At 40.4% G+C, this 27,229-nt stretch overlaps 1 protein-coding gene across 2 annotated transcripts in view; it reads right to left on the bottom strand.

Moving 5' to 3' along the window:
- Positions 1-547: 547 nt before the first annotated feature.
- The window catches only part of KLHL14 (kelch like family member 14), a 63,535-nt gene continuing 36,853 nt past the window's right edge, over positions 548-27,229 (bottom strand). For both annotated transcript variants that reach the window (XM_074897733.1, XM_074897734.1), the window contains exons 4-9: positions 16,927-17,016; positions 12,365-12,443; positions 5,767-5,957; positions 5,457-5,615; positions 3,389-3,546; positions 548-2,920 (exon numbers count right to left, since the gene is read on the bottom strand). In XM_074897733.1, coding sequence (XP_074753834.1) covers positions 2,780-2,920; positions 3,389-3,546; positions 5,457-5,615; positions 5,767-5,957; positions 12,365-12,443; positions 16,927-17,016 — 818 coding nt within the window. In that variant the 3' untranslated portion in view covers positions 548-2,779. The remainder of the gene's footprint in view (positions 2,921-3,388; positions 3,547-5,456; positions 5,616-5,766; positions 5,958-12,364; positions 12,444-16,926; positions 17,017-27,229) is intronic.

Below are 27,229 nucleotides of genomic sequence, written 5' to 3'. Positions count from 1 at the left end.
GCACACAGGTGAGGTGTTTCCTGACGGAAGCGCAGGCCAGGCATGTGTGCTCAGGGGAAGATTCTGACTCCCTACATTTTCCTGCATCGCTGCATTTACAAGCACTGAGTAATGACACTTAGAGAACAATGAAGCTGTTATATACGGCCACAAAATAAAAAGAAGTTGACGCATCTACATGATAAAAAAAGTTCCAAAGAATTTAATGTAGATATTATTTATACATACACTTTATAAGTAGGAATATGGCAGACAGTTGAATTAGTACATAAAGTTTTATTTAAAGTTTCCCCCCTACAAGCAAGCTTCATTTACACAGTCTAGTACTGTACAAAATTTACATTCTTTGTGTGACTTATTCAGTTAGCACTTTCCTTGGTCATGCCTTCCTGAAAGATAGAAAGATTTACATAGAGTCTTCATAAATCTTTAAATTATCTTAGTAAAAAAAAGAACCACTTAAAAGGACAACAAATATCCTTTAAAAATGGTACATTTTAGTAGAGACAGGTGACAGTCATTGTTTAATGGCAGACCTTATCCTGATCTTAAATGTCATTCAAGGTTTCATCATTTAGTATCTTAACAGCTTCCTTTTTATATATATTTATATTTATATACTTTCAACAGGAAAGGAAAAAAAAAAGTCATGATTGCACCAAATGTATTTTACAAGGGATCCCTTGGATCTGAACAATATAAATAAATACAAAACCAACTAAGATTGCACTATATAATAGAAATGGATTGAGATTTCAGGATATACACTCCACCTTTATGAGTTCTTTAGTGATGCTCACTGGAAAACTCCCCAATGGCACATTCAAATATTAGCATCTTCAGATAATTATTTTGTTTAAACATTTTTTTTCCAAGCGTGCAGCTACCTCATCAATTGGGTTATTGCATTTGTATGGTATCAGTCTTTACTGCATTACTCCAATTTTACAACTGTGTAATTCTGCTGCAAGCAAGGGAGTTGCACTGCAATAAAACTGGACTGATGCCAGAGAGAAACAGTCCCATGATATTTGCTCTCCATTATTTATATTGCTCTCAAGCATCAATATATAGTGTAATTTCTGTGTACATTTGCCCTCTTTCTATTTTGCTAAGCAAATAATGAATTCTTTCTCCCATCTATTCCCTCTGCAGCAGCAACCAAACTCCAGTAGTTGTATTCTTTGCTTAATGCACTAACATTAAGACCTATCGTGAAATATATGTGCAGGCTTGAAAACACAGGATCTGAGTCTACTTTGCCTGTTATCTGGCGCAGCCAGTTACAACTAGGCAAATTAAAGGCCAGATTCTTAGCTGACATAAACCAAAGTACTTCCATTGGCTGCAACAGAGCAATTCAGTTTATACCAGCAAAGAGGATGGTCCTGAGGGTAATGGATGCAGCACCAGTAAACCACAATGGAAGAATTATGCACACAATTTACTTGAGGTGTAGATGATTATGTTAACTGCAAGATGGTGAAGAATCAGGCTCAGATTTTGTCACTGCTTTTGCAAAGCCAGGACAGAAAGACGTAAGCTTAAAACATAGACAGCCTGATTTGTGCAAGCAGCTATGAGTTCATGAAGCGAGTCCTAAATGCTGCTGGTCCCATGTGGTAGCATTCTGAACTCGTTCTGCAATGTGTAAATAATTACACAGGCTATAAGGCAGTGGAAAGTCTAGCCTCATATGACTTTGGATCAACAGTAAAAATCTCTCAGAGTTTCAGATGTTAAGATCAACCCACACCGGAGTATTTCAACTACTTACCAGTGTCTCTCCAAAATCATGCCTAATAATTTAAGAGTCCAAAGTAATACATTTATAGTTAAATGCAGTCTTCTTGTCTTTGCAAGCAACTAGCATGGATGCTCCTATCTAACAGGTTACTGAAAATGTAAGTAAGGGTTCTGGTGCTTTGCTAAACAGTCATAAAAATAACTTACTTCACAAACCCAGAATTTAAGGTGTAGGACCAAATTTCTATTATACTAATGTAAAAACAGTCATTCCATGCAATTTCAGTGAGATGACTCTGACTTTACACAAGTGTGATTAGAAGAATTTGATCCTAATCCCTAAACTGCTATTGCAAGAAGTGCTCTGTAAAGCATGGCTTTCATTGTAGTCTGCTTTCCACTGCACTTACACATGGAGACTTTGAAGGCAGAGTGTATTACTTGCCAAGCTGTGCAAAAACTGAATGATATTTCTTTACCTTTTATAATCTTCTGATGCTGTGTTGCTTGCAGAGCATGTGAAGTAGCTGTAGGTTAGGATTACAGAGGAGGAGACAATCCTGCAATGCAGTCTGAGCTTTTCACTATCTGAATTCTGAAGCATTCATGAAAACAACATCCTCATGACTTCAACACAGATCACATGCAGGTAGATACAATGCACAATACTGATCTTGTCTCTTCAGGCTGTATTTGAACAGTTAGCCTTCATTTTTTTAAAAGTTAAATTTGACGTGAGGAATCTCTCTGCAGCAGGAAAAAGTTAAAATCAGTCTGAAATGGCAGTCTGTCAGCATGTAATGTTCGGTGTGTTTTAGCTACTTGCTTCATAAGACACTGGCATCTATCTGAAATGGGACAACACTTTTTTTTTTTTTTTTCTTTTAGTTTGCTCCTAAAGCATAAATATGGAATAAGGGGTCAATTATGGTAGCTTTGTTTTAACAGGAATTCTGTTCTAATAAAATATTTACGTCACCCATCATTATTTTTCCCCAATGCAATCAGTGTTCATGTCAGTGCTCCTTGACTATCATTTGTTGTATGGCACGCAGGCTGGCAATATGACAGTTGAACAAGCAGGTCCTGCAAGTGGCTCAGCAACATCTCCTTCTAGTTCTGTCCAAGTCCCTTTCTCAGGACTATAACAAATAGTAGAAGATTTGTAGGCTCCCTGTAGTAGAAAAGAAAGTAATCATTAAATGTGGCTTTGGTAGAATGCAAGTCACACATCAGCTTTAAAGATCTTCAAAAGTGAGTTCAAAAGTGGTTTTGAGTTCTAATTTAGGAGTCCTTCCAGAGGTTTGGTTTTCATATGGGCTGAGCACCCAACCTCTACAAATTTACAAGCGCCTTATAAGCAGAGCTATAAGGATATAGTCCCGTCAATCACTTTTGCCAAATTTAATCTGATTTCTATATTACTCCATGTCAGTGAATAGTCTGATAACAAGTCATCTAAATAGAAAAGCACAAAGGTGAAAAAATACTCCATGTTCTTCACAAGTTGAAAACCAAACCAAAATCTGCCCCTGCAGCTACTTCATCCTTCATGTCCTCTCTGTCCCATCTGAGTAACATACAGAGTGGCCATAGGAACTCAGAAGGAATGGAAGGGCCATCGCAGAAAGCAGGTACACACCATACTCCAGCTGTAGCCTCCTACAAGGTAAATGCTGTCATCAAGGACTGCGCAGCCAGGGCCACTACGACCCTCCAGAATAGGAGTCTGGAGGATATTCCACTGGTCGCCTTTTGGATCGTAGCATTCTACAAGCATTACGTCAAGATGGGAGAAACCTGGATGAAGGCATTTAGAAAAAAGAACGTGCGTTATGACATATGGCTTTATTGTTTGTTTTACTGTTAAATTTGTTAAATTACAGTTTCAATTATATCATTACAATTATAACATCATTGTTAAACTTTCTTCTAGAAAATACTACCATATACATTTAAGCCATCTTCTGTAATGTTAATGTCTCATTATTTCAGTTCAAATAAATCTGTTGAAAGCTTTTACCATTAGTTCTACAGTCCTTCTACAAATCACAAGTACATATAAAACCTGAACATATCAGAACGTAACCCTATCAATGATGGAAGCAGATTCAAGCAACATTCCTCCTCATCTATCAGCGCTAACGTTAATTTGAACATGTAGGAAAAGTCTGTCCTGGAAGTGTCACAAAAGAGGACTTTGCCATGGAGCCCTGCTGTTCCCCTCCGGTGGAGAATTTGCACCATTTCATCCACACTTCAGCCCCTTCCCTCCCCCCTTTCCTTTCAGTTCCTCCTTTTGTTTCACTGTACAGAAGAAACCAGTTTTCCAAAAAGCCCTTCCACCAGGCAGCTGGCTTTCCAGAAGCTGAATGTTAAATACCTCACACAACAGGGAGTGATTCATACATAACAAAGACACCTAGGGCAACAGTTGTAGAGGCAAAAATGCAATGTTTATTAGAAATTCCTTCTTTCCCAGAGGATGGTAGGTGAAACTGGGTGAAAAAAAGAGAAGGCAGGATGGAAGCAATTCAGGCCTATGATAACCAAAGCACGTGCTTTAGCTGTAGAAGAGCTGTGACATGTTAACTTTTACTTTCATAGGAGAAAAAGCCAACACTGTGGACCTCTGCAACCTCTACAAAATTTTCAGGTGCATGTGTGCAGGCAGCTTTTACCTCCTTCACCCTGTAAGGTCCAGACCAGGAACACCCATCACACTGAGGGTGGGAAGTAGAAGCACAGCAGCTTTATTTATTTACCAGGGAAAATTTACGTCTGAGACTCTGTCCCCTACATGCTCCACATACACTCAGATCTTCAAAAGCAGCATGTGGTTTCAGAGTCTCATGGGAACTGTGGTGCCAGAGCCATCCAGGCACATGGCCTGGTGTTACTGGCAGTTAACATGACTCTTTCTTTTGCATTACAATTTTCTCTTTTGTTGTTGTGAGTCTTTTTTTTTTTTTTTTTTAGGCAAGAAAAGAGAAAGAAGAAAAAATGTGAATATAAACTGTCAAATATTGTCACGGGACAAAGGAGCAGGAGCTGTGCTTTTTGTCTAAGTGGCTGGATTAAACAGAATCTCTTTAGCAGTAAAAGCAGAGGCATGTAGGTATTAAGACAAAAATACCAGATGCCTAAGCAGTAGTTATTTTAATATGAGACCTTTTCAAAAGATGAAAACAAGAGACCTCTAAAAAGATTTATAATTAACAAGCTACATTTAATACTAAAAAGGGATCTAAAGAGCCTAGTCCTAATATTTAATGGCTGGAGTTTGGGGTTTTTTTGTTGTTTTTTTTTTTTTTTTCCTCTTCATTAAATCAGGAGCTTGCTTTTGTGTGTTGCTCTGAATAAAGCTCTCCTTTAGAAAATGATTTACAGAGGAAAATATTGCTGGTACTTTCGGGTCAAAGAATAATCTGTTTGTTTCATTGAATTCTTGGTAATGACAAATTGTCCATGCCTTTGAGTAATGGAAGCTCCCATTTTTATTATCTAAAGCATTCATTACTCATATATTTAATGTACTGTTATAATTTTAAAATAATTTGCATAAAATGTTTTTAAAATTGCTGGCTCAAGTGTCCTGTTAAATTGTGTTGCCTGTTTTTTAATGTATTTAACAATGACGGTCTAACAAAAATATTCTTTATCAGTAGATGGGGGACACTGGAATGCTTTTTTGCTATTAAAAATGTGACCTTTCAAATGGTTCCCTCCAATTGCATACAGTCGATCATTCATTACAGCCAAAGTGTGGATTGCTCGCTTTGTGTTCATGTCCTGTTTTCGGGCCCAGACGTCCATCACAGGGTCATAGCAGTACAACCAAGGGACATATTCTCCATTGTGAACACCTCCTGCAAAGTAAATATACTTCTGTTAATTAAAGTAAATAAAGACATTGTGCTGCAGCAGGTTAGCTCTGTTTTGGGGTTCTGAGTTTTTGTTGATGAAGGTAGTTTGGGGTTGGTTTTTTGTCATATAGCAGTAATTATAAAAGACACTGGCCTGAAATATATATCTTGCCATTGTGAACAGCTCCTGCATGGGCTGCCAAAGGTTGTGGTAGTGAAGACACGTAACGCCACTCGTTTGTCTCCAGATTGTAGCACTCCACGCTGGACAAGTAGCCAGTTTCATTTCTTCCACCGATTACATACAAGTTCTTGTCAAGGCGACAGGCATAGAAACTGGCTCTCCTGGAGGACAGGGCAGAACAAAACAAAACAAGCCAACAACAAACCAATTAGCCACGTCAACCTTTTTTTTTTTTTTTTCCCCCTCCACTGACTCCCTGCACTAAGATAGCTTCTTCTTCAAATGCTACTTCAGAGAGAAGCGTCCAGGAGCTTCACATGCTCACAGCTGCGGCTGCTTTACTAATCAAATACACACTCCACTTCAAATAAATACTTCATTTTGGTGTCAAAACAATTAAGCACACAGAAACCTGGCAGAAAATACCCCTTTTCAAAGCTGTTTGTTGCTTTTTCACACCCGTGAAAGATAAAAAGGTGCTCATTAATGTTTGGGGCATTACCTTGTAAGGGATGTAACAACTCAGTAAGACAAAGTGAAAAATGAGGTAGATAATGTAACAATAATGAATTATCTTGACATTCACTTTCTTTATGGTCCTTCAAGGGTCATTGTTCCCAATTTACTGAGAGAACTACATCATCAAAATTTTTCTTCAATTATCATTTTTTTCTTCTTTCTGCAGTACTGCAAATAGAACAACTTTCCTTACACTAGACACAGTATTACATTTTTACCCTTTAACTCGAAAGAGGGCTGTCTCCATCCAACTAACTCTGAGAAAAGTTTTAGCCACCTGTCTGCTTTCACATGCAACTCAGCTATGTAGAAGAATAATTAATTTTTCTGGCCAGGACTGCTAGGCATCTATTGGTTCGTCTTCCTCGTGCCTCCAAAATTAACAGTGTCTGTTGCTGAAGTTAAAGTAGAAGAGTAGACGATTTTGAGACCCTGTTCGGTGTAATCCACTTTCAGGGAAAGCTCCCTGGATTATTCAGCAGTGGGAAGGCTGGCTAGGGTAGAGGCCTTTTAATTTTAAGCTGCAATGATATAAGAAAGAAAACTGCCGGAAAGCACAGCTAGGCTAGGATAAAGACCTGTACAAAATACTGAATGACAAGAATTGTCAGTCCCAAACCTAAAATTTTCTCCTGGGTGAAACTGGAGTGGCGTGGGAGCCCAGAGGCAAGGAGGCAAGTCAGGCATGACAAGGTCTAGCTCTGACAGCTCTTGCAAAGCAGGCATGCTGGAGTGCGGCCACAGCTTGCCAAACCCTGCTCTGTGGCTGACACAATGCGCTTCAGTCCCTGACTAGGCACCTGAATTTGAAACTGGGAGCAGCTGCATATTGCACATGGCCAATCTTGGGTGCTTGATGGTCACCTGAACCATCAAGGGCTCGATCCTGCAGACTGCTGCGAAGCATTCGGGATGAGTGATGGTTCACGTACAGAGCACAACACCCTGCAATGAACCACTCTTGCATGTCCCAACTCCTCCCCAGGCTTCCCTATAGCCACCGCATGACCAGGTGAGCTAGCAAAGCCTGGTGTGCCATGTCTCCCACCTGTCATCTAGCCAGGCATGCGTTCAGGAGCATTTCCTTCAGTGAAGGCAGGAATAAGATCTCTCTCCTTTACCCACCTGCTTATTTTCACAGAATTTGCAGTATACTTTAACATTCTGGAGAGATTTCCCTTTGCTAAATGTGGCTGAGACTAGCTGGTGGTTTGTAAGTTGGAGGAGAGGTCAGGCAGACACAAAGGTACAGCCATGGAAACAGCAGGGGTGGCTGGGCATTCGGGGAGCAGATCTGATGCAACGCTGTCTGTTTCTGGCCTTACTTTTTGGATTTGGTGCACACCTGTCAGGGCTCCTCACCAATGAGGGTCACTGAGCACTTCTGAGCACCTCCTGTCTACCTCTTTGGTTTCACCTTGCCTGTACATGGACAGCTTGGATGGTGTGGGACAGCACCCCTTGTTGAGTGGGAACACCACCATAGGGATAAGGCTACTTTAAAAAAAGATGCAAACAGGAGGACAGGAATACCGCTAAGTGTCTCCAGCTCAACTGAGGAATTAAATAAGACCATTTAATTTATCTGTCAATGGGCAGATAGAAGCTGATGGCATATATTGCTCTGCATGGTCGGGCAGCAAATTGTGCATCTATGTTTTTAGTCTGATTTTCTACGGAAACAAAGCTTATTTGATTACACTACGTGTACCCATGTCTGCCTGAGTGTTGTCTCCTCAACAGAATCCTGCTGGCTGATTTTACTCTAATTTGACAGAGGGTATAGGTGTTACAGGCAATCAAGTGTCTATACGCTTCCTGACAGTATGTGACGGGCCAGAGGCAAGACAGCCCATAGAGGCCCCCAAAGTAGGAAAAGCTGCAGAGGTCACATCCTATTAGACATCAGAGAGCCTGCATGTGCAGGCACATGTTCTCCAACCCTTCTGTGTCCGGCAGCTGCAAGGCACAAACCCACAGGGTGCCTGTCATCAATGCTTGGGGTGCTCACGCATCTGCTCGTCCATCCTCACACACCTGCTCTGATGAAGCTGTTAACGAACTGCTCTCAGCATTTTTTTTTTAGTTCAGGTTTAATAAACAGAGGTAGGTACAACTGGCAGGCTTTATTCTCTGAACTAGGATTTCACCGACATTATTCTATACGTGTACTCCTGGTTTCATCCACACAGTGTCACTATAAGGAGCAAAAATGAAAGCGTCAGCATGCTTCACTCTTCTGCTTGGATGTGAATATTCACTCAGTAGCTCCTGTCACAAATATTTTAAGCTTTTTGGCTTTTTACTTTTCAATGATACGGTGTGTAAGGGGCATGATGTTAAGTGATGACTTTTTAAACTGCTGTAAAATATGATTCAGATTAATATATAATACAGCAATCTTTGCATGACAACTCTCCCCACAAAACTGGGAAGACATTATCCATTCTAATCAGGTAACTGGAATGTGCATCAAGATCTGAATATGGACAATAAGACAATTATTTTGTGGTTTTCTTCAGGACTTGCAAGTACTTGACATATGCTGGTCTCTGAAATGCTTTTCCTTCACACCCCTTCACTCAATAATCAACTAACTTCTTGTAAGTACACACACATAAAAGGGAAGAATTTATTTCTGATTTACACAGATGATGAATTTATGCCCTGTAACCAGAAATACAACTATCAGTTTGAGGTTTTAAACTACCAATGCTATTACTAATCATCACAATATCTGTACCTGATTTCAGAGTCACTTTCAGAGTGTATGCTTTGCTTTTTAAAACTAAAGTAATCTTAGTAAGGGTCAACATTACTACTATTAACGTCAAAGACTAAAATAAAAAGTGAAATTGTTTTATCTCTTTTCCTCTCAGTTTGCTTGGCCCCAGTGAGGACGCTGACCTGCTCACTTCCACTTGTGCTTCTCCAGGCCCTAACACAGTGCTGTGCTTTTTGCTGGTCATTAAACAAAAACTTTTTACTCGAAATGTAAGAAAAAAGAAGATGTTTTAAATGTTATTATGCTCCACGTTATTATGTTCTGCATTATTATGTTCCACACACCTTGTCCAGCTCGAGGTTGAGCTGGCAAGATGCAACAGTACTGACTGAGGTGTCCAGCTGAGGCTCTCGATACAAGTTCAGATACGTCTGCTACGAAGACCACTCCTTCAGTAGGCATGTTAGTCTGACTGAACTGCTTTCCAAAAAGCATCCTGACTGTTACTGCATCATCAGGCAGATGTGTATTTCAAAAGCTTATGAGTCATTTGCTGCTTCTCTAAACAACACATGCCTGAAAATAGTACATACTTCTCAAATGCATGTATTTTTGAGATGTTTTTCAAATGAAAAGAAACCAAACTTGGCTTTAAAGGAAATACACTGATGGCCCTGAATCCATAACAGGATTAGACTTTTCTTTATAGCTCATACAGTAAAATCAATCAGATATAGATTTTAGCATATGAGATAAAACTTCACTCATCAAATATTTCATACAGATTTTCAACTTGAGAATATACTGCCTGTGAATGAGACCCACATTTACCTGGCAGTCATTTCAAAGGAGCTATTATAGTCTATCCAGCCAATTATTCTCAGACTAAAATTCCTAAGTAGGTTTTGACTTGATGGACCATAATGACTCAGAAAAACCCATTAAACAGTCTGTCTTGTCAGTGGTGCCTGCATGATGCCAGCAGAGATAGGGCGTGACCCTGTACTCCTAGGGGGGGAAAAATAGCCTGTTGACTTTAATGGGAACTTTATCTGACTAAAGGAGCTGGGAAAGGAAACTGCATAAAAGCTCTCTCTTGTTTGTATGATCTTCTAAAAACTGGGCCAGACCCTACCTTTAAAGACTGCAACAACTCTGAGGAAGTCATTAGGGATGAGTAAATAAACCATTAAAAACGTTTTAGGAAGTGGTTTGAAAATCCCTGTTTTCCAGCAATAGCCCCAATGCTTAGGAGCCTTTAAAGAAAAATAATGGGCAAGCCTATAAGTTAATGTATCCTGAACAAAAGAGGTGAAAATTACTGTTGTCATAGTAAAGCCCCTTGCAGAAGGAACTATGTATGAGTGGACCATTACATTTAAATAACACTGTAAGAAGCTGAGATGCTAACACATTACAGTTTATTACCGGGCAGCTGCTGAGCAATCACAATACACAGCGGAGTTTCTGACTCTTGGTTGAAGGCAGCAGCTTCCACCAGAGCACAGGGCAAGACATACTCTGCACCTGTGATTATAAACTGGTTTTCTACTGAAACATAACTGGCCACTGTGGAGGTGGAAAAAGTCCTACTGTCTGCTTTCTCCAACCCTCAAATACCTAATTCTGCCTTATGAGCTTTGTCAGCCAAACAAACCCAACTCAAATAAACCAATTCAACCCGCTGCATGTGCCCCTCCAGAGTTTTGCTTGCAGACACCCAGAGAGCCTAATTAGGAACAGATTAGGCTCCACAGAAGAGCTTCAGGCTCTGTACAAAACTAGTCAGCCTCCTGGTTCACTGAGGATGACCTGTACGGTGATGTGCAATCTCACAGACATCTTCTGTCTCCTCCACACCGACACCTGAGCTGGCGGTGGGCAACTCAGTCCAGGGAGTTGAACCAGAGGGGAAGGCATCCCTTTGTTTTAAGGTTAATAATCAAGTTGTGGGGTTCTTCCACAGGTCTGCCAGGAGTGAGGAAAAAGGCTGGGGGCTGCCAGATCAGGGCCACCTCTTTAGCTAAAGCCTGCTGCTGAATTAGCTCTATTAATATCTAAAAAAGTAATTTTAGTAAAGGGCTTTTAAGGTAAAGGATGATGTTATTAATAAAGCCAGAAACTATAATGAACTGTGATGCTCTTTTTTATCTTTATTTACATGGCTAATTTTACCAGTTCACCCAGCTCCAACAGGGAACCTGCTCAGATTTGTTCCACCTGTGCTTTTTCATGCACTGGTATAATGCAGTCTTCTCTTGGTGACAAGCATCACACACGTGTCTGCATATGGACTTAGGTCAGTCAAACTGAATTCTGAAGAAGGGCCCTTCAAAAACTCTACAGACTGACATTTTACCTCTGGAAAATTGAAAAGACAGCTGTATTTCCATGCATCTCATAACACACGCTTTGAATCACAAAGTTGCACTGAGTTCAATATATTTATGGCTGCAGACATCTGAACACTGTAAACAGCCAACAGAAAAAGAGCTACAATGTTGACAGCACATGGAATAAGGAAAGTGTCTTAGGAAGACACTCTTGTACATTGGATGCATGAAGATGGGTGTTGAACTGAAAGATGGACACTGAATGCTTTTTCATAAAACACAACTTTGGATCTTCTGCCTTTGAGATTATGCTTACAAAACATACATTGTTCAGTTCAGGTTTGGGGGACTTTTTTCCTGCCAGGGTAAGATTTGGGATCCAGAGTTAAGTTTACGTCATCTTTACGGGTCATTGCTCCAAGTCCACATGCAGCTCTGTTTTTTGGTACACAGAAAGATTAAAATGTGCTACTCTGATACCCATTAGCTGACAGCAACCTCACTCAAAGAACACCTAGGATTAAGACTCCTCTGAACAAGGGCAGACATTTTCAGAAGAGCTTCTCATGACTGGCACGGTGAAACAGGATGGAGTCAACATGTGAAGGTTTAATTTCCCTGCAAGGTATCTGACTATAATTACTGCTTGTTTACTGCAAACTCATCATGACACTTCAGTCAGGGAACATGACAGGACACTATGGAGACTTCAGAAAAATCCTTCAGATGTTTTTGCCTGCTCAGGCAACCAGTAATTGCACAAAGTCCATGCTTATTTTGCATGAGTTAGCGCTGCAGGATTTGGCATCTGGAGTTTTAAATTTGGAAAGTTTAAAGAATTAGGAGACAAATGGGATGCAACTGCATGCTGCAGATTTATCTCAGTATTTTCAGTGCTTCTGTAGGCCTCCTTACTCCCAGAACTAAGCCAAACTTCAGCTGCTTCTAGGACGATAAAACATACACTGAAAAACACATAGCAGGTTTTTACCTCTCTTGCATGGGTGGAAGTTGTATCCAGCTGTTAAACCTGGGATCGTATCGGCTAACAAAGTTTGTACTGTGTTTCCCTGTAAAGATAGATTATTTTGACACTCAGCTGTTTGTTTCATGTATTTAACATCATGATTGTAATATATATTACATATACTTCACAAGTTGACAGCTTTTATGAAGGGTTCCCCCTTTTACAACAATGTATGATTACACTATGTGTACAGTAATAATTCAACAAATGGGGCACTGCAAGGTTTGAATTAGCAATTGCTAGCAGTAAAAGCAGATAGAGATTATTCTTGCTCTCTGTAATAAGATCTTGAAAATGTGTATTTAAATTTACTTATAGATGCTGTGGTACTTTCACAGCCACAATATATCACAGCACTAAACAAAATTACTGCCCAAAAGAGGGCATCCACATGGTATTTTTATGACTAGACTATTTAGTGTCAGGTAAAAAAAATCAAATGGAGAATATGTGCTTTTCTTTCTCCTCACATCATCTCTATGAGGAACATGGTAAAAAAAACCTTGTGCAAATAACCAGGCGCTGCATAAGCCATCAGCATGGGGTATGCAGTGTTTGCACTACATAGTTTATTGTACCATGTACTTTCAGTGTAAGTTAGAAGGAATTACACATGTGCATCGAAGGGGGAATACACTCTTAGAGTTTTATTCCAAGTGTGTTAGCTAAAATATGAAACATGAGCAACAGACACCAGCTAACTAGCTTATCCCTGCTGTCAAGCCCAAAAGCTGTATTCATGTCTTCACGATATTAAGATTTCACCTTATTTTACATGCAGATTGACATCAAAGCAAGAAAACTGAAGCAAGAGAGTGTATGGCAATTTCCTGTAACACCTGAGACTTCAACAGATGAGGATCTCAGAAACAGAAACCTTTGTTTATGTATGTGTGACTAAAAAATTGAATTAGAGGCTTCACAGGCCAGCAGAATAACCCCACTGCACATGTCACAGTTCTATAAATGGTCACTGGGTGTTCTACAAGGTGAATATTTTTGCATCGGACAAGCCTCTGTAGGATTGGCTCACTTTGCTTGTTTCATTCCGCACTTAACTTCAGCATGTGTAAATAGACCATCAAGATTGTGGAGAAGCTAGAATTTATGTTCGTAATAATTTAAGATCATGTTCTACAAGAAAACAGAAAAAGAAACCATGTTGACCACTCCATCTGGAAGCAAACTCATTCCTTCGCTATGTTATAACCATGTTCTCTATGAGAAGAGTAAAGCAGAAGACTGGTGAATAATGCAGCATTTCCCTTCCAATCCAGCGTGGTGCCTAATGAAGACCAAAGCCCTTTATGCTGAGCACCACTCAAACGCATCTCAAGACATAGGGTGAGATACCCATACGCTATGGGCAACTGGACATTTTGTTACTGGGTTTAGTGAAGTGAAGCTTTGCTCTTGGTCCCTACCTGAATTCCTTTAGTCTATACAGACAATTTAGAAAAAGAGGTCTTGAGAGTTATAGATTCAACAAACAGTAAAACAGTAACAGCAGGCATCTAACTGGATCTAGGTCTCACTATTTAGGACCTATGTTAACTTATTTCTATTTCAAAAAGCAGGATTTCAAAACAATATAAATGCTGATTATAAATTTGAACTTCTTATAGCAGGTTTTAATGTTGCTGTAGTCAGAGTTACTGGGGACTTCAGTGGTCACTGGTTATATTGCAGCTTTTTAATTGTCATATAAACCTATGACGTGGGGACCCTGGCTTCCTAACATAACGTGTCATACACACATTCATTACAAATACCATGTACGTAGAAGATTGTATAGTGCAGGGTAGAAGGAGAAGGGTTTAGTGAGCCTAGAGTGTGAATACAGGATATAAATCTGGTCACTTCACAGGAAGGGAGATGAAATCAAGCTAGAACAGGCACAGAGAGCTACTATGGTGATGGGAGGAACAGAAAGTTTACCTTATGGAAGGAGACAAAGAACTTGGCTTGTTGCACCTCGGAAAACAAAAGCTGAAAGGGGATAGGAGCGCTGCCTGTAATACATCAGAGGAACAAATCTCCAGGAGAGGAAAAACTATTAAGCTAAAGGCCAATTTTGGCATGAGAACAAGGTGATTTAGACAGTGAAAGAATACATTTTATTGGAAATTAGAATAAGGCTCCTAGTCATTTAGAGCAACTGGATTCTGTAACAGCTTTCCAACAGGAGTAGTGGGGGCTAAAACTCCAACTGCTTTTTGAATGTTGCTTAGAAAATTTACAAAATGGGACTATATGGTGCCTGTGATGGCAGGAAAAGAACTTGATGATCTTCTTGAGCTGCCTGGTGTAACTGGTTTGACTCCAGTTTAATTTTGGACTTCAGTTTGAAAGAGAACTGTATCTATTAGCTCATCTGTCAGGAGGCTACACATTAGGAAGCACCTGTCAGAACACAGAAACTGTGACAAGTGACCAGAAATCAGGATTAGCAAATCAGAATGATGGGACAAAAGGAGGCAGATGCTGCTCTCTGCTCTCTACATGAAGGTCTCTGTAGGCATGCTAAAAAGTGAAGGGCTCTGAAGGTTATGAAAGTTGGTCTTAAAACCATGCCTGTGTTCTGCAATGAGCTCTCATCAGCATTTATTCGTGCAGGGATCCCTTGTAACTGGAAAGACATAGCCATAGGAGGACGTAAAAAAGTGAGAAAAAATGTTTCTCATGCTCCCTAGGTTGTCAGAAAGTCACAGGAGCAGCACGGTGGAGGCATGGGCGCTCCTTGGGGTCCACCCAGCTTCTCAGGAATCTGCTGGTCTGATGGCTGAAGAAATGTATGGTGCTCTTTCCATTGCCCCTATCTCAAGGATAATAGTTTCCACTGGAAAAACACCTGGCACATTCTCATTCAAACTGAAAGCCCTGTAATGCTCTGGCAAGACAGTTTCAGCTAGGTCCATCGTAAGCCCAATCTGTGCTATGAGTATAGCAAAGGCCTTTACACAAATGCAAGTGGGTACGTGTGGGCAGTTCCCACGCAGCTGCACATTTAGAGCAAATCAGTTCCAAGACAGAACTAGTCAAAGCACAGCACAGGATGCAGTTTATGATTTCAGGTCCACTTTTTGTGACAAGTCAGATCCACTTCTCTAGGGGTAAATTTGTAAAGAGATCAGTTTCAGCAATGCTCCTACCTCTTTTATTCTTCTCTACACAGAAATCAAAGCACTGGTATTCACAGAACGAGGAAGCTGTTAGATATCTTCAGCATCATCTTCAGCTCAGGAGTTGATCTAGGTGACCTTAGACCTAAAGTACTATCCATCTCACGAACAGTTGTGCTTGACTCCCACCTCAGATACAGGGTATGTACCCCTTCTAACATCTCTTCACCACCTTTCGACTCCGTTTCCACATCTTTAAATTGTGGGTAATTATACTTCTTTTCTTTTATCCTTCATGTGACATGGCCATTTAATTACAAACTGTCTGGAACAAGGTCTGCCTCTTATTATCCATATGCCTACCACCAAGCACAACAGGAGCCCTCAGTTGTTGGATGTGGCTGATGGTCCTAATAATAATTGTCATTAATGATACCATGCTATCTCCTATTTAATATAAAGGAGATTCAACAGTAGAACTAAAAGGCTCTTCTCCTAAGACATTTAGTGGTATTTTTAACTACACCGGAAATATACTTACAGGGTGGACTAGATTGTTTGTCTCAGGTTTTAGGAAGTGAACAGATGTAACAATTTTCTATAATTTGGTTTAGTGCAGATGCTGAAATGGGGCATTCACAATAAAATATATGCAGTATATGTAATTTCAGCTGGATCCTCTGGTGTTTTAAAGTAAAAATGTGTACCTGCAAGCTGTTTTATGGTTTCTCAGTCATAATTATCTCTGTTACACAGACTGCTACAACTACAACTCTTTCTTCGTGTGCAAGCTTTTTAACAATGTCTTGACAATTTTGTGAATTTTGCAAGGCATGGTATTCTCCTTTTGCTTTGCTCAGAAGCCTGTTAAATTGTTTAATTTCTCTTTGCGGTAAATTTATGAAGTAATCAAATCAAAGAAGGTAGCAGCAGATAATCTATATGAGAAGCTCTTGCACAAGACTAAAAAAAGGACCAGTTTAAGAATCTCAGAGTCTAGATAATTAACACATTAACAACTTTAGCTGCGAGTATCTTGTTTGACAATAGAAAAGAAGCATTCATCTACTGCAATTGCATTATTATATTATGACTGGAAGGAGACTGGAAATGAAGGTTAAAATTCTTAACAGCTGCTGCCTGGTGCATGCACTTGAAAGAGTCTGTTCTGCTGCCTGTGGCATTTCTCAAGGGATGTGGGAGCTGATGAATGACAGAGATGCTAATGCTAAAGTATGAGATATTTATTACACCAATATCTAAAAGTAGCCTTTACTAGGTTCAACAATTAGGCTGAGGGTCCTCAGAATCCCTTGCTAATGACTACATCAGCTGACCTGACAGACAGACAGACAGACACAGGAAGACAGATGCTGCTGGTGCCTTTTAATATTCTATACATACCATTAGGATTCCATTGGTCTTCTCCTCCCAGCACAAACAAGAAGTTTTCCACTTCCACGACACAGTGATGGGCACTGTTATATGGCATAACTGCAAGTAAAGCAAGAATTCTTTGTCAGCTTAGGGTACTGATTCCATCAAATATTTCCAAAGGTACAAAATACAACACTGAGATTATATCTGTATGAAGTAATAAGGGAATGCATCACCCCAATGTAGGTCCACTGACTTAGTAGCAGATTAAGCCACTTATTAGTAACTGTATGCTATTCAAGCTTGCCAATAATTGAGAAAAAAAAGAAAAAAAAGATGGAATTCTGGTCCCTCAGCACCCCCCACCTGCCTAAGTGCCATATATGCTGCTTTAAAAACAACTTGTAAAAAGGGGTGAAGTTGCCTGATATTTCCTTGAAAACAAGCAGATGCTAGGAATCCCTGTATGCTAGGAAACATTCAAAAAACCTCAGCCCAGCTTTGTTCTGCTGGTAATGTTTCCACAAGAAGAGTCAGTATGTTCAGTAGCTTTCTATTACACAGCAATGAACAAGCTGCATTTCCATACAGTTTTAAGTTTTTAAATTAAGGTCCTGCTGATTTAATGCCTTTTCCAAATGTATACGCTTAATTTCCTGTACAATGTCATTAGCAGCACAATCACACATTTTCTATTCATCTAATCAGGAAGCCCTTTGTTAACAAAGATCAAAACTGTGGCATTAGGTTTGTAATATCCCTTTTTTTTGGAGGTGTCACAATTACTATGGACCAACCACAGTCACAAGAATCTATTTTTTAAAATTTACATTTTCCACTGCAAAGTCTAAGACACAAAAATAAGAACTTATAATATGCACGTATTATTGATGTGTGCCATTGTGATATTATATGGTAAATGTAAACTTACACAGCATTAGTTATCATACCACATAGAGTAGTTTTGGCCCAGTGACACCAGTAGGAAAAATGATGTCCTTGTTCAGCTCATCATATGGGCACCTTAAATCTAGGTGAGGACAAATGGGGAGGTGATGTGCATGTACAGGCAGGGAACTTATTGCTTGACACGGATCAACAGAGCACTTAGGAAACCAGTGCAGTGGGAAATCAATATGACTCAGGGCCAGCTCTTACTTTGTGCTCTTTTGCCAATGCCAAAAAAAAAAAAAAAAAGAGGCAGCTTATCTCACACTTGGATTATTTTGGGTGATATATCTCTCATTTCATTTGTTTTATTATCTTTTATTTTTCTCAGAATGCAGTTGTGCAGTATAGCATATGCAAATAATAATAAGAAGAAATACGCACAGCTTTGTTATTTAGGACACATTTTCTTAAAGATCAAGTGGGCTCATTTAAGCTTCTTACTGAAGTTTTTGCCAAGGCAATGATGAATAAGTAAGGTATGTTTTTAGTTTCTAGTAAAGGTCGAATATCATTTTCATAGTCTGTGCTCTTACAAGTCATATAAGTGAAGCAGTTCTTAAATTGGGCAGCCAGGTACAGTGAAAGTTCATTAATTAAGGTTATTTGTTACTAGTATGCTTTATATAACTGGGAAGTAATCCTATACTAGGCACTGTATAAGATTTTATACTACCTAGAAATTCCTACAGTGAGATGAAAGAATGAAAAAGATTTTTGTTATCTTCTTAGCTCTCACATTTATCTCATTCTTTAATCAGATATTTTCCTATTTTAAAATCTCAGAACCCCAGCATTTTCCTTGATTTTGTGGATGCTTGTACTACATAATGAATTTGGGTCTCCCACAGGAAATTTGCCGTCTTCCTTAGATGCTTTTAGGGATCCCTCCTCTCAAGAATAGACTCCCCAGGATGAGTCTGCAGCGGCTTCAACACTTACCTAATCCAATGCTCTATTACGGTTTCCAATTAGGTCCAAGCCAGTGGTTGTACCCTCAACCAGGCTCTTGCACTGGTCAATCTAGAGAGATCTAGCATTTATCAAAAGAATTGTCTGTAGGCAGCACACATGCACATTTTTCACATGTTGTTTTCCTTTTTGTAAACACTTCTGTTTATCCTCCATATTGACACAAACAGGGCCAGTAGAGGAAGAAATTATATTTTAAGCTTTTCTGCTGTTCCCATGCATATAAACTATGCAATAAGACTCCCACACTTATGATGATAATTAAACCTTGAAAACTAAGGGCTTAATCCTGGCTCCTACTTAACTTGATGGCAACATTCCCACTGATACGGGATTGGGCCCAAATGACCCGAACTACCATCCGTAACTCACGAGAAAGCTAAAAGGAAGTTTGCCTTAGAAAGAAGGGTAGTGTTTGGGCTTCAGAAGGAAAGGTGACTACAATAAAACACTGCAGACCTTTACTACGACCTTTGTTTCTCACAGAGCTTTGGGGAGAACTCTGTTCTTGGTCTCACGAATCTGTCCATGGGGCTGGAGGGATCTGAACAAAACAGGGAGGATGGAGCAACACTGTGGACATCTAAGAGGGAGGGAGTTTTAGCACTGAAATTGTGAAATTGCCAACATCACAGTCTTTCTCCCTGACCATTTTCAGGGTCCTCAGAATCATGAGTTATACACAGAAAGCAAACCTATGGGAATGAATTTTTTTTTTTTTTTTTTTTTACCGCAATAAAATGCTCCTTGAAAGCACCAGAAAACTTGTGCTGTAAACCATAATTCATTATGAGGACACAAGCATATAGGACCTAACTTTTCATAGATACAGTCAAAATTACATGGCAATGAGCATACTAAATTCAGCCTCTAGTAGGAACAATCTTGTCAAACTCACTGGGCTGGCCAGGGTGTAACAGGAAGAATTTGGCCCATCACACAGTCTGGCCAGGCTGCTGCTTTCATTAATTTTATATGAGCCTTTGTCTGCTGTTTTGCTTTAATAATGTGAAAATCCCATCTTCTCATTTTTCGATTTCAAATCAGTGGAACACCTGCCTGCCCCACAAAAAGGGTATTTGAAGAGAAGTTTGTACGCCACGCTCAAACACAGCCCGGTGTGAGTTTTTAGCGTGTCAGTCAGTGAGTTAGAGGGAAAGGGTAAGGAGAAGCTAATCAGGATGAAATGAGATTAAAGGCTGTCTAATTTTACAGCAACTGTGATCCATCAGCCACTGTGAAAGTGACAGTGGAAATGAATGATGGAGACAGACAGGTGGGGCTGTACATTTCACTGATTTATCCTCAAATGCACTGGGCCTTATTTTATTGAGTGAACATGACCGCATTTATCATGACTGTCATCTAAACCCACTTCCCTCCATTTAAAAAGGTCACTTTACTAGGAGGGAGTAGGATAGAGGCACTTTCAAAACAGATTTAAAATTTAATAACACATGTTTATAAAACCCTGTGCAAGAATTCTCAACTTTATTAAAGACCAATTTAAAAGGAAGGAGAAAAACTATTAAAAAGAGGAGAAGATGAAAAAAAGCCATGGTCATCTGCGAAACATGCTTAGCTACCAAGGTGATAGATGCCAGAGAATTATGTGAGATGGACAGATATAAACAGATTAGTTGGAGCAGGCAGAATCTACCTCTTCTAAGCCCGTGCCCCTCACACATACTTCCCAAAGCTTGGAAAACTTGTGCTTTCCTGGAACAAGAGCACAAACGAGTCCAAGCAGTCCTACAGAAGACAACACCCCTACCAACCCCCTTCCCATGCAATTTATGTATGATTGGTAAGGTGGGAGGCAATTTCTCAGGCACATATATGTAACATGCAGAGCTTTCTAGGTGATTTTTCATCCAAACCAAATGTGCGATTTATACTTGAGAATGATCTGGAAGGCAGTGGAGTCCAAGACTGCAGTGGTGTTTGCTAAGAAATACTTCATTATACAGACATCAATGACATTGTGCAGAAGGTGACACTCATGGACATTCTCTGGACACAGTCGCAGGTGGAAGACACAGCAGCACTCTGCACATAAAGATAGCTGTCCCAGGCAAAAACTCCTCACATATGCCAAACTTCAGTTAATGAAAGGCACCAGATAATGTTCAGGGACCTACTTTCAGAAGCAGAGTCTACAGCTTATAACCAAACACCACACACTCTCAACCATAATGCCTGTGAGGTCAGCCGGGTGCAATGATGCTCCAAAACTACCTCCAATTTTTGTATGGGCGGTGACAGTGAGGAACCTCACTCACCTAACAAACAATAATGTGTGCTGTTCATCTTACCCTGTTTTACTTAGTTTCTCCCAACAATTGCACATTTTGGAAAGAGCATCTGGTTTTTCTCCATACATTAATCAAAGGGTCATCAGTTCCTCCTTCTCTTTATACCTTCCCCTGTCTATCATCACTTCAACACTAACTAGCAGGGAAGAAAGGAGAACAGAAATGGCATTTCTCAAGAGAAGGGATGACCTCTGGTCCCAGGAGATCTGAGAACTTTGATAGAGCCCATAGACATTCCCCTTCTCTGCTAAAAACTCCTTTCAGAAACGGCACTTGATTCTTCTACTCAAAGTGTAAAAAAAAAAAAAAAAAAAAAATCCATATATTTTTTCACTGCCCTGAACCGTTCAGCTGCTTGGGATACAGGAGGTACCACGAAGAAAGCCAAGAAATCTCTTTTTCAGCTACTGCACAGCTTGAGCATAGCCCCTTCAAGACTCAGTACACACCAAGAAATCATGCTTATCATCTCTAATGACCTGTGCAGACGACACAAGAGGAGACTGTTTCCAGAACCAGGATGTCATTACCAGAGGACATACGGAGTCAATAATGACCTCCCACAATATTAACAGCCTAACCTGTTAGCTACATAATATTCAAGTACTGCTACTTGAAAACTGGTTATTTCCACGGCTCTCCAGAGGGCAGAGTAACCTGAAAAGATGTCTCTTTCCAGTACAGAAGGCACCTACAAACTCACTTTAGGGGCTGTAATTTGCTTACGGCAGAGACACAATATTCATTTCATTCCCAATCCTTTCCACAAAATGCTGGCCCGACCACAACTGGTCCAATTATTTCTTGAGAACAGAGTATCAGATACTGTTCACCTTTCTTGGGTTCATACACCATTTGCAGGAAGACTATTCATTTATTACTGAATGTTACTTGTTATTTCTCACCAAGGAGGTTATATAAATAAACGCTAGGATTCCTCTGTGAATTGTTCACTTCAATTGTTTGCTATTTAATAACTGCAGGGAAAAACTGACCACAGTAAGTATGAAATTCTAGCCTCGGTGAACATGGTGGGAGTTTTGCCATTGACTTTAAAGGCATTGGGTTTTCAACTGCTGGTATTTTCTGCTCAAAATATAATGAAACAAGGTTAAAAGAGGAGAATAATAGACAGAAGATGTAAAGTATCACTGTTAACATTCCTATGGCCAAACTTCACCCTGTCACCTCAAATTAAAGCAAATACATGTGAAGTAATTTTTCTAGTAACACACCAATGCTAATCTTGAGTCTGAGCTCAACCCAGTGGAGGAAGCCTGGGACAATTCAACAGCAGTCACCATAAGCAGAAAATCCTCAGATGAAGCACTGTGCCTCAAAGTCACCTTTGAGAACAAATAGCGGGTATAGCTCTGGTCCAGCTGCACCGCAGAGAACTCCATCAGCTCACCTAGAAACTTCAGAGCCTCTTCATCTCCGTGCCAGTTTTGTGGCAACTCTGTTCAAACCATCACAGGTAGGATGGGCACAGGGCAGCTGAGCTCATCTAGGACACAGCCCCTACTTCAACGGAGGCTGCAGGTAAGCAAAGGTAAAACGGAACACCAAACCTACCCTCAATTCAATCCAAGCAGAATAAAGAGCTTGGAATCATTTGCAACATAGTGAATGGTATTTCATACAATTAAGATATTTCACATTAATTATTTCACATTACGAAGATATCTCTTATTAATAAAAATATCAGTTTTTTCATTCAAATGTCAGGAATTATTCCTTTGATACATTCTCTGGAATAACACCAGCCAAGCTTTTTCAGCGGGGTTCTCAGTTTAATTGTTTTAATGGGCTAAATTTTTCATATGTAAGCATCTAAAATAAGACACTTAAATTCATGCTGACGCACCAGATCAGGCAAACATAACATCAGGAAAAGCTGCCATGCTCAGCTCCCCCCCTGAAATAAATTGTTTTGAAGTGATTTGGATGCAAGGTCTGAGTACAGACCTGTCTGCTTCCATGGGTGAAATTCACCCCATGGCAGGCTGTTCTATTGAGTTTTCGGCAACACATACATTTGGCTGTTTGCAAGAACAAATTTTACACACATGTATTTTCAAAACTGTGAGCACCCTTTTGGATTTCATTTGAATAATAAAATGAAGTTGCCTATTTGGATCAACAGTGTCTGAATAAAACAGGAAAATACTACATTCCCACCTTAAAAACTGATGTTCCTGTACCAAAATCCTGCCACAATACTCCCCGTGCAGTGTACAGCAAACCTATGCACACTCCGCTGTGTCCCTCTGCTGCCTTCCCCATGGAAATGCCTCCATGCTGCTGAACTGCTGATACAGCGTCTGAGAAGCACGTGTCAGTGAATACACCAAATGTCGTGGCATGACACGGAGCAGGGGGATGTAATGCACAGTCCTGTAGGACGGTTCAAGGTGACAATTCCTCTCGTTATCCCCTACTTACCAACCAACCTGCTGAAGGCTGCCCCCAGCCACCCAGATGCCCCATCAATTCCCACAGATTGTTTATCAGGAGACACTTGTTGTCCACCACCGTTGAGTTATGCAATGTTACCTTCAGTGACGGTTGCTTCCCAGGAGAATATGCTGTGTACCTACTCAGGCCTGGATTTATGGTCTCTAAAGTAGAGCCCAACATGTTACTGGGGAATGACATCTCCTCACATCGTAACAGTCTCATGATAAAGCATTCGTGTGTGATATTTTGCACAACAAAATCTCCTCATGGAAGAAATGATGAATAGTCCCTGATGGGAGAAAACCACAGAAGAGTTGCTAGAAAGCTTCAGAAATAAATATTATTTTGTCCCATTAGAGGCTTTCAGACCCTCCAAGATGTCAGCTCAAGCACGTGTATTCCCTTTTCTAATGGTGCCGCTGGATGGAAGACTCCGACCAGGCGTGGTGCGTTAATGCCCAACTGCTTCTGACCAGTTGCATCCATTTGTGGCTCAACTTTTTTGAGGTGCACACATTCTCCTGATCTCCTTTGAAAGTAACCTTTCAAGCCCAGGACAATCACAACCACTCCTTACATTTTTCTGCCTGGATTCTGTTGGTGCTGCTCAGGGACCCATGTCTTTAGAAGAATTCATCACATGCAGCAAGATCTTACTTGGCCCCCACAGCCCCAAAAGTTGAATCTTTCACTATTTTATCTCTCAGTCCCAGTACTCTCCATCCTGCTCTCCACTTTTGACTAATGTTATTTTAGAGCAACCAAAAGTTTTTTCTTCCTACTAAGTCTTGAAGTCATTCCAGAAGAAGAAGAAAAATATGGTTTTCCATTTGAAAAACTCTGCATGGAGGAGGGATGTGCCCATATTTCACCACATTAAACCAGTGGTTTCAATACACTGAAGTTCACTCATAATGGATAAATTAAAACCTTCACTGCTATGGATTTTTTGACTTTTCCTTTTAAATACTTCAGTATTCGCAAACAAAAGGCTTTGTTTACAAGAAAGTCCAGCACATACCTGAAGCACTAGACATAAAACAGAAGAGGGTGGAAGGATTTGTCCAGTGCTTACTACCAGGAGAAAAGCTTAAAAAATTATTTCTTTCCCAGAAGACATATACATTGTATGCATATCTGAAAAAAAGTCTGAAACCCCAACATGCCTAACTTCCAGCATGCCCAAGTACAGCATGCAGAAGCAGGAATGTCCATGTAGTATTATGAGTGCATTGCCAGTCCTGTCTTCGGGCTCGTCTCCTGAATGGGCTTTGGACCCACACTGAGTCCAGTTCTCATGGAGCCACCAGCCCCACCATGCCCTGACACATACCAATAGGCTGCCTGAGCAAGTACTGCAGCCCAGACTTTACCCCAACTCCTACCAGCACCCTGAGAAAAAAGGCATTTGGAGGTGCCCCAGCAAAGTTAACGTTCTTATCACCACCAAAATGGTCATTCAAAGTACCAGGAAAGAAGTCTCTTATGTATTATTTAGTGAATATCAATACAATGCAAAAAGCATTGACACTTCTTCCATGATGGACAGAATTAAACATCATTTATATTATTCTCTTTGCTCAGGAAGGACAATAAAAGCCCATTCTAAAATGTACTAACCACTGGGCAAACAAATACAGAAGAAAACACAGGAATCAATCTATACAAGTTAGGTAAAAGACTGGTTTCTCCGAGAGAAACCAGGCAGAAATGTTGCTCTCCTAGACCTCTCCCCAGAGATGGGCTCCCAGTGAAGGGAAATGGCAGACCTACAGACAATTTTCAAATTTAGGGAAGGAAATTTAACCTGGGCAGCAAAACCACATACTTACATAAAATTGGCACAGATCACTTACTTTGTAACTCTATACACAGAAGATGAAATGAGAATGTATATCTGAAAAAAAAATTCCATTAATAAACTTGGATTAAATTTATGTGAATTTTCTTCTGCTTTCTATAATAACAATACTGTTTAATACTTGCAGAAAAACTGCTATGAAGACTGTGTTGTGATGCCTAATCATAACGATCAGAAAAATTCACTCTGTATAAGCATTTATACCAGAAATTTTGTTCTGTCTACTCAAAAACTTTCTGTGGATTTAGCAAGCATCCAGTCAGGAAAGAGAAGCAAAACCACGTTTCTCAAAGCTGAATACCAAGCTGAGTATCACCAGAACAAGCAGCTGCTATTTAAATCAAGCGGTGTCAAAAATTCATGGGCTGAACGATGTTCACAAAGAATTGCAAATAATTCACAAATCACACACTAGTGCATGGACATGGACTGCTGACAAACAGGATCAAAAGGTCAGGTTAATTTAAATCAGTGACCATGCCGGGACTGCAGGATTCGACACATACAATAGAATAAATGAAAGTTGCCATCAATCTCAAATACTTAAAATGTACATTAAAAATATCCCCAACTGGCCTGCATTCTGTGTTGAATAAGTTGATTTTGCAAACAGTATTGTTCATTAAAGTATCATTTTCAGTTAGTTGGATGAATGGAAGATAGAACTGGGACACAGTCTGTATGAAAAAAACTGGGCCTCGCTGCGCTAGTAACATGGCTTGGACCAGGTTCTGGGTAGAGGCTGAATTCAAGAAGGGAATGAAACTGAAATGAAAAGACAGGGATGGAACAGGTCAGGGTGGACATGGCAGAAAGGACCATGACTGGAGGAAGAGATGGCAAAATGTGCAAACACAGCAGCACATACTGATCCAGAGCCACAAGTCCTGCACTCCACACGCCTCTGTTGTCAGCACATCTGGGTGGCAACCTGCCCAGTTTACACCCCCTAGTTCCCAGGATGCATATCCTCCCCTGTCACCAGCAACCACCTGAATTCAGAAAGCAGAGATGTGTACAGCAGATGTACAAAGCCAGCCTACATGACGCATCGCTTCTCTACATACCCTGGAAAGGCAGTTTCACCTCCAAGTCTATGAAAATGCTGAGGAGATGTGGGGCATTCAGAAGTTATGGACTGCCATTATGAGGAGGCTGCAGTGCACGTCTCCTCTGGCACCTCTGTTTATTTATGCTGGTATGGTCCTTAAACAGCTGGCTGTGATACTTCCCAACTGCCCATCTTGCTGAAGGTTCAGTTCATGAACACCAGGGACCTGCAGAAGCTGCCACTGAAAGAAACATTTCTGCCCTTTCTTGTCCCAGGTCCCATCACTCCATGTGATGGCTGATGCATGCATGCAGTCAAGCAATAAACAAGCAAGAAACTACACTATTTTTTTTTAAGATGCACTGAATTTACCCCAGATCTGTTCCCCATTAAGCTTCTCTGCCTGGCCTCACAAATTGGGAGTGAGCAGGAGAGCGAGGCCATGAGAAGAAGGGAAGGACTGATGTATCAGCAGCAGTGCCAGCTTGCATCAGCTTATCATGGTTGTGAAACTACAACCTCAGCACACAGTACCAAACCATTTAAATGGGTCTAACTCAGCGTTGCTCTGGCCCTGTCCCTCTCACAGCCCAGGCAACCTAGGTCCCTATTTGTGCCAGCACACTCTCTCCTTGGCACCCCTCAGCGAGCCATTTCAAAGCGATAATCTGGTGGAAAAATAACCCAGAAAACAAGAGGTCTGAGCTGAAATGGGGCTTACCC

This window comes from Athene noctua, chromosome 2, assembly GCF_965140245.1.
Source record: "Athene noctua chromosome 2, bAthNoc1.hap1.1, whole genome shotgun sequence".
NCBI lineage: Eukaryota > Metazoa > Chordata > Aves > Strigiformes > Strigidae > Athene > Athene noctua.
This window is presented reverse-complemented; position numbering and strand designations above follow the sequence as displayed.